Here is an 8,265-nt window from a genome sequence, read left to right as displayed (position 1 = left end):
TGCAGCTCTAGTTTCGGGTTGATTGGTCAACAAAATTGTAATTTCTTCTTATTCTATTTAATTTCAGCTTTTTTATTATGCATCTCTATTAGCTGCAGCCAGTAGTCGACCAAACCAAGAAACCCATGTAAATGTTCAGACTATTGCTGTGACAATGTTATGACAGACCTATCTTCATGCAGATCAAATAGAATTTGCTAAATATACCATGGGATGGCTGATTCATATGCACATTAATGAATCTAAATGTTTTAGTGCTTCTGATCCATGAGATAACTGTCTTCTCTCTGTTGATTGGATGAAGCTGTGTGACATTTTGTCCTGCATAGGCTGACCTACATTTCCAACTGCTAAAATATGCTGAAATATTCAGTTCAGCCATGTGAAGTGGAAAATGTATGTAATGCTTGTCCCAGATACGGTAGTCGTATATTGAGTTCTCAATGTGGACATTTACTATATTTTTCTATAGCCTATGTCACTATCATATTGTAGAAATTTGGGGACATTTTTAAATAGCATAGGCCTACATTAAATACAATTGCATCACCAAATACAAATATCCCGTACTATACAGCCATTGCAACCCTTCCCCCATCCATCATACCCATAAAACAAAATGTACATGAAACAATTGACCTACTGTAAAATATCCTTACAACATCAAAGAGCTCTTAGAATAGCTTTAATTGTAATTCATGTTAAATGATAGAATATATTGATAGTAAATATAATTTATCTTCAGAACATTAAACAATACACATCAAACTAAAATGCTATTTTGGGGGTTAAATATTGTGTGAAAATATCCCAGTAACACACTCCATGGAAAGTGTAATCCACATAATCTGGTAGGGAGCAGAAACAGGCAGCGGGAGATGCTCAATGCACTGCCATGCCGAGCAGATGCTCCACAGACACCACATTACTATTATTCAGATTAAGAGCGCGTTTTAATCACATGTAGAAAATAGACTAAAATAGGTCTGACTGAGAGAAACTCCCGCCGGGCTATATAAGGGCCGACTCCTGCTGAAAGAATGAACTGGTTCTCAACCGCAATGATAGGATGACACAGTCCCACTGCCTGACCACGGTGAGGTTGAATGAGCAGATTCAATGGGTTTCTCCAGGGTCACATGGGTTGGGTCCAGGCAGGAGGTACTTAGAGGTTGTAGGATTCAGGTGGTCTATGATTGGTATGGGGAGGGTGGAGGGGGTAGAGAGACAGATCTCTCTTGATTCAGACATTGACAAAATTGCAATTTGCCACTAAATAAGATGAATGATGCGGCTGGTTGAGTGACTGGCTGATTGAACAGGTGGAGGCTGTAGGGAAATGGATTTGCCTGGTCCCATCATTGCCTTAGTGGGGAGGGGCAGGTGTACAGTGGAGATGGGGTGTTGGGGTGTGATGCTTGGCCATCTGGAAACTCATTGCAGTAGCTAGATGGGATAGATGTTTTTTTTTATTTTTTTTATTTTACCTTTATTTTACTAGGCAAGTCAGTTAAGAACAAATTCTTATTTTCAATGACGGCCTAGGAACAGTGGGTTAACTGCCTGTTCAGGGGTAGAACGACAGATTTGTACCTTGTCAGCTCGGGGATTCGAACTTGAAACCTTTCGGTTACTAGTCCAATGCTCTAACCACTAGGCTACCCTGCCGCCCCATGTTGTGGATATGTTGGTCCAAAATTACCCTCAGAGGGAGACAAAACATATTGATTAGAGATCAAACAGGACAACTTTAGTTGCTGTATTTGACATGTAAAATCATTGTTTTTCTCAAACTACTCGTATAGGATTCCCAAATAATTATTCTGGAAAGGACATTATAATTAACACAAGTTAACCAATGGGACCCGTATCAAATATCCTGATAGCCTGATTGTCAATATATCACAACAAATGGCATGTTTTGGGAAAGCAGCCATATGCTATTACTGTCTAATAATATGGGAAGTATTGCACTGTAAGATATTTCAGTGCCAGATTAGTCAGCCATGTAGAGCTTATAACATGTGAGGGATGACAAAGAATGTGACCCTCTCAAATGACAGCTATTGGTGGTGGCTCATAACATGTGGTGTCAGCGAACAACAATACTGTTCCCCATTACAGAACATGAGGCAGCAAGTCAGCGTTGACATTATTCTGACCATGTTTTGAAGTAGTACAGAAATCAATGTTGTCACCTTGCTAGCTGCTCACCCTCTATTCGAAGACTCAGGACATTGGATACCCCAGATTTGATGGGAAAATAACACAAAAATGAATCGGCTGCTTTTTGTTTCTCATCTTCTTATCATTCTGGCAGGTAAAGCATATTCTAACCATGCCTGTTGGCTTACTGACTGTTCTTCTGTCGACTATAACATACCTTTGCCAGGATATTTTAGGTGGTAATCTATCCTAAACCAACATTTGAATATCTTACAAATCTAATTCATTCATGGGATATCTACATCAGATAATTTCTCATTGATTCTTGGTCATGCTTTATCCTTTAGTTAACTATAATATTTCAAATCTTACTTGATGTATATCTTAGGTAAGCTAGTGACTGCTGGATATGCTGGAATAGTTTAAAAGGCATCCCGCATTAGGCTCTGATGATTGACAGGGGCATGTGTGCTCTATCTGTGTTTGACTCCACAAGTCGATTGTTTCTTGAAATACACTGTATATTTGTAGCCAATTTTCATAGATTTACCGTTTTGAATGTCTCAAAACGTCTTTCAAGCTCTCGGGGTACGTTCTTGCGCAAAATAGGTTTCATTTCAAGGGCAGGCAGGCAGGAAAATGAAATGGGATACCGCTCCGGCATGGTTCAAATATGTAGCGGAAATAGCGAGTGTCACGTCTGAAACACTATCTGTATTGACAGAGCTCTCATCTCCATCACCTCCAGCATCCCACGATGATAGTATACCACTGGTCTATAACAGTGTATGATTCAAAGTAATTAAGGAAGGAAGGAATGAGGGAAGCCCTTTAATAATAAATATACTATTTGCCCTTACATGAACCACTGTCTATCAGTCTTCTGATGCTGTAAACCCCAAACTGTACCATGCGAGCCATACACCAAGCTGTCTCTGTGTTCCTTGCAGGTTCTGCCTGGGGCTCTGATGATGAGACCCGTCTGGTGAAAACCCTGTTCACTGGCTACAACAAGGTGGTGCGTCCTGTCGCTCACTTCAAGGACCCAGTGGTGGTTACAGTTGGCCTGCAGCTCATTCAACTCATCAGTGTGGTAAGAAAGATATCACACCATCCCATATCAATCAATATTTATCATGCAATTCACATCACTGTCAAACACTATGTAGAAACTCAAATCAATTCTCTTTCTCTGCAGGATGAGGTCAACCAGATTGTTAACAGCAATGTTCGACTGAAACAGGTTTGTTTCTGCCATTTCCTGTATCAACATGGCAATATAAATATGAGATTAAAGTATTTTCTTTCTGGCTATTTTGTAAGAGAGTAATGATAAGGAAGTTGTAAGTATGGATAATTAATAGAAGGAATTCCAGAATTATTTCTGAAGATACAGTAAACAATCCCTATAAACCGTTGATTTATATACATTTTAAAGAAACTGTAACAAAACATTATCTGGAAAAAGTCCATGTTGAAATGATCCCCTCTTTGTCAATTTCATGTGAATCAGACTTCATTTCAGGAACTTCAAATAGTCTATCTGAAATGTTCTTGGTATGCTCTTTGTACCTTGTACTGCCATTTTACAGCAATGGAAGGACGTGAACTTGCAATGGAATCCTGAGGATTATGGTGGAATCAAAAAGATAAGAGTGCCCTCCACTGACATTTGGCGCCCTGACCTCGTTCTCTATAACAAGTAAGATTCAGGCCATATTTGCATCAAATGTCTTTCTTTTTTTACCATTCTCTCACTGTGATAAAATGTCACCAGACAGACAGACTGGATGTCATGATGTTTCCCATCTTTCCCTGTGCATAGTGGGTAAGAGCTCACATAGCATCGGGCTAAATCTGGCTTCTATATCACAGGTTCCCCCCACACCATATGCCTGCGTCTGACACACTGCTGTTTCTCCCTGACAACCAGCTCCTATGCTACAGCAACCTGTACCAGTCTCAGCTCTGGTTGGTTGGCCTGTGTGGATGCTGTGATGGCAGGGCCATGCCAAGCCCCAGGCAGGGACGTCCCTCTGTGTTAACATTATCTCCCGTGCTGATGCCCGTGTTTGTGTGTGCCCACAGTGCTGATGGTGACTTTGCCATCGTTCACGAGACCAAAGTGCTGCTGGAGCACACTGGCATGATCACGTGGAACCCCCCTGCCATCTTCAAGAGCTACTGTGAGATCATCGTGCTGCACTTCCCCTTCGACCTGCAGAACTGCAGCATGAAGCTGGGTACCTGGACCTATGATGGCAACTTGGTTGTCGTCAATCCCGTAATAATCATCATCACTATTTTGTCATATTTCTCTAATTGATCCCCTGTGTATCTCCTGTGATACAGCTGTGTATACACATACAGCCCAGTGCCGATTTGACATATTGTTCTGAGTCCCATTACAAAACACCCCACGTCCTAAAACCTTCCAATAAGGTTGTGCCGTTTCTGGTCAGTTGCTTCCTTGTTACATTTTTATTACCTGTCTCCACCAGGACAGCGACCGTCCTGACCTGAGTAACTTCATGGAGAGTGGAGAGTGGGTGATGAAGGACTACCGCAGCTGGAAACACTGGGTGTACTATGCCTGCTGCCCAGACACGCCCTACTTGGACATCACCTACCACTTCCTGATGCTGCGGCTGCCCCTCTACTTCATCGTCAACGTCATCATCCCCTGCATGCTTTTCTCATTCCTCACTGGCCTCGTCTTCTATCTGCCCACTGACTCTGGTTGGTGTTGCATCACTTCAATCATTTCAGTTCTAAATCCCTTTTATTTTTCAAGTGCCTGAAGATGAACTGAAATATATGTTGTCATCATAGCCGCGACATTGATCGTTTACGTTGTGGTTGTGAAGTACCTGTATCAGCTGGTACAACTACACGCTTGTCCTCCTAACTGTCTCTTGGCTTCAGAAGTTCCTAGTAGCTACATTAGCTGTACCAGTGATGTGTCTCGGCTAGCATCTGGCCCTGTTCCCAGTGTTGAGGCCTGCCTCATTACCCAGAGACCCTGTGTGCTGCCATGTCTGTGAGCAGGACTTTCCTTTAACGTATAATACATCTCTGGCTGCCTAACTCGGATAGGGCTGCTGCTACAGTATGATACTGTGGAGGGGCTGAGATGCAAAATGGAAGTCCTCTAGGTTTTCTGATTGGACTGAACAGCAAAAACAACACATAGTTCACATTCAACTGTAGAATCTCTGTGAATAAGTTTTGGGGACACACCCCAGCAGACGTGTGAAGAATAACAGGAAATTGGCTTCTGGTTGTAAAGGTGTTCAACTAAAAATAACACATACTAGGATTTATATTGTGTCTGTTTGCTTACCTGAGGTTGTTTGTGTGTAAGCCTATGTGTAAGGAAGGCTACATGGGATGGGACAAATTAAACAACTAATTTCTTTGCTCCTGCTTGTAGCTATGGTATAGGCAATATTGTTCAGGCTCCAACTCACAGTTCATTTGTTAAAAGCAGTATTCCTACCCATCTAGTGGAGGACTGAAAGAGAGGTTGGAGGAGCTCAATTGGACCAAGCCTATAAGAGTTGTGACAGAGGCTACTCCTCCCTGTGGTCAGAATGAGTTAGTGCCCTAAAGGGTGTGATGCCATTGACAGTCTCTCGCTATCAGTCTCTCTCTGAAGCTGCAGTGTGCAGCGATGCAGAAGATCAATTATCATAATGATCACCTCACTCACTTCACACCCTCTTGTAATTAATCTGAGAGAAGGGGACCAACCAGAGGGGGGATTAGCTCCCCAAGTCCTGAGATCAAATGACTATTTATTGATTTTTTATTGATTTTTCAATTAAATTGTAACGGGTGTCACAGTTGAGTTGCACTGGAGCAATGCTGTGACTGTAGTATTTGCTTTACCCATTCATACCTCGTTATTAACTGCTCTCACAGTGTTCAACAACAGTTAGATGTTATGAAGCTCAGTTGTCTCCCTATGAGCATGTGTTCAGTCTGTCATGAGCCTGGGTTCTCCACTGAACTGTTCAAAGCTGTCTGCGTGCTGTATGAATGAATGATTTAGTATGCGACAATTATAATTGTGAAAATGATAACCTTATGTCACAACGGAACATAGTTTGCATTCATCGCAAGCTCCAATTGTGCCTTTCTTCATAGATGAATGCTTCTGTATGCGTCTGCTTTTGCAGACCTGAGTTTTGTGAACATGTGTGTCCTCAGGTGAGAAGATGACTCTGAGTATCTCTGTCCTGCTGTCTCTGACTGTGTTCCTGCTGGTCATCGTTGAGCTCATCCCCTCCACATCCAGTGCTGTGCCGCTCATCGGGAAGTACATGCTCTTCACCATGGTTTTCGTCATTGCCTCCATCATCATCACTGTCATCGTCATCAACACCCACCACCGTTCCCCCAGCACTCACACCATGTCCCCCTGGGTTCGCAAGGTGGGAACAGCTGGTACATTTCTAACTATTCGTTTTTGAAATCTAAAAAACATATGAAGGGTCTTAGAGTTAAGTTAAATGTCTGCACTCACTACTGTAAGTCACTCTGGATCAGAGCGTCTGCTAAATGGCTCAAATGTAAATGTTAAGTTTGAATAGCATGGTGCTTTGCTAACAATAACATTTGGGTTCATTTGCAATGTAAATGACATGACACAGCCAAAGGATGACTTGTGCATTCTGATTTGTGAATCTTATGAGTGTGTGAGAGTGTAGAAATGTATCTATTTTTAAGCATACAGTATTCACAAATTGTTCATGAAACAACATGGCAGACACACTGGTATCAAGTCTTTATAATAGTACCAACAAAAAAAGTGCCCTCCCCAGTACTGCCATCTAGTGACAGAATATAGATGACTGAAGTTGTTTACTGTATAACTGTATAGTTGACTGTATTTTCTGATTTGACCATGATATTGTTAAATTGAGGAGCCAGATAAGTGTCTGAATTTGGCACATTGTAGGTATTTTACCTGTCCTCAGTATAACTTCTGTTCTTATTTTTTCTTCGCAGATTTTCATTGACACCATTCCCAACCTCATGTTTTTCTCAACAATGAAACGTCCTGCAAAGGAGAAACAGGATAAAAACATCTATGGTGCTGACTTTGACATCTCAGACATCTCAGGCAAGCCCACCCCTACTGCAGTCACCTACCAGTCCCCCATCACCAAGAACCCCGACGTACGCAGTGCTATTGAGGGGGTGAAGTACATCGCTGAGACCATGAAATCTGATGAGGAGTCCAACAGTGTAAGACTCTGGAGTTCATTTCCATCCTTCCCACAGATTTCTCCTTAAAGTATCCGTTTACGTGTTTCTAATTTCTCTCCTCTTTTCCCAGGCCGCTGAAGAGTGGAAGTTTGTAGCCATGGTGCTGGATCACATTCTGCTGTGTGTGTTCATGGGGGTGTGTATCATTGGCACACTGGGGGTGTTCGCAGGCCGTCTCATTGAGCTGAGCATGACGCCCTAGAGGTCTGCGGTGTGTCATGTATAGTGCCAGACGTTTTAATTGACCTGACCGGGAAAAACCTCTGGGCCTAAGTGACTCTAAAAGTCAAATATTGCTGTGTGAAGACTTGCTTGCTGCTGTTTTTGACCCTCCTGTTAACAGTATAAACATGCATTATTACTGGGTGGTTTGCAATTTGTCACACCCTGATCTGTTTCACCTGTCTTTGTGATTGTCTCTACCCCCCTCCAGGTGTCGTCCATCTTCCCCATTATCCCCTGTTCTCTGTTTGTCTGTTGCCAGTTTGTTTTCTTTTGTCAAGCTCACCAGCAGTTTTCCTTCTGCTCCTGTCGCTCGATTGTTCCTGTTTCCTAGTTGACCATTCTGCCTGCCGTCCTGTATCTTTGCCCCACCTATCTGGATTACTTACCTCTGCCGGCCCTTGACCTGCCTTTTGCATGCCCCTGTTCTATTAATAAACCGTTGTTACTTCGACTTTGTCTGGGTCTTACCTGAAACATACAATTAGCTCAGATTCCTGGGTGCATGCATGTTTATCCATATTTTCACTAATGTGTGTTAATTTTCGAGCAGTTGAGCCACATTCTAATCAAGTTTATTGTAATCAAGGTATTTGTTCTAGT

The 8,265-nt window shown here is 42.3% G+C and overlaps 1 protein-coding gene across 1 annotated transcript; it reads left to right on the top strand.

The window, feature by feature from the left end:
• The first annotated feature begins 2,099 nt into the window (after positions 1-2,099).
• On the top strand, positions 2,100-8,116 carry LOC112236792 (acetylcholine receptor subunit alpha). Its single transcript, XM_024405409.2, has 9 exons — positions 2,100-2,320; positions 3,117-3,259; positions 3,365-3,409; positions 3,759-3,868; positions 4,255-4,450; positions 4,668-4,905; positions 6,379-6,602; positions 7,180-7,419; positions 7,511-8,116. Exons 1-9 carry the CDS (start codon positions 2,275-2,277, stop codon positions 7,640-7,642), a joined length of 1,374 nt encoding a protein of 457 aa, XP_024261177.1. The 5' UTR covers positions 2,100-2,274; the 3' UTR covers positions 7,643-8,116.
• Positions 8,117-8,265: the final 149 nt, after the last annotated feature.

Source organism: Oncorhynchus tshawytscha, linkage group LG03 (genome assembly GCF_018296145.1).
Source record: "Oncorhynchus tshawytscha isolate Ot180627B linkage group LG03, Otsh_v2.0, whole genome shotgun sequence".
Taxonomy (NCBI): Eukaryota; Metazoa; Chordata; class Actinopteri; order Salmoniformes; family Salmonidae; genus Oncorhynchus; species Oncorhynchus tshawytscha.
The sequence above is the reverse complement of the archived record's forward strand: the minus strand, read 5'-3'. Positions and strand labels throughout refer to the sequence as shown.

Coding starts and splice junctions, on each gene's coding strand:
- LOC112236792 (XM_024405409.2), top strand. CDS start 2,275: ATGAATCGGCTGCTTTTTGTTTCTCATCTTCTTATCATTCTGGCAG. Junction 4,451..4,667: donor ACTTGGTTGTCGTCAATCCC/GTAATAATCATC, acceptor TGTCTCCACCAG/GACAGCGACCGTCCTGACCT. Junction 4,906..6,378: donor CTATCTGCCCACTGACTCTG/GTTGGTGTTGCA, acceptor GTGTGTCCTCAG/GTGAGAAGATGACTCTGAGT.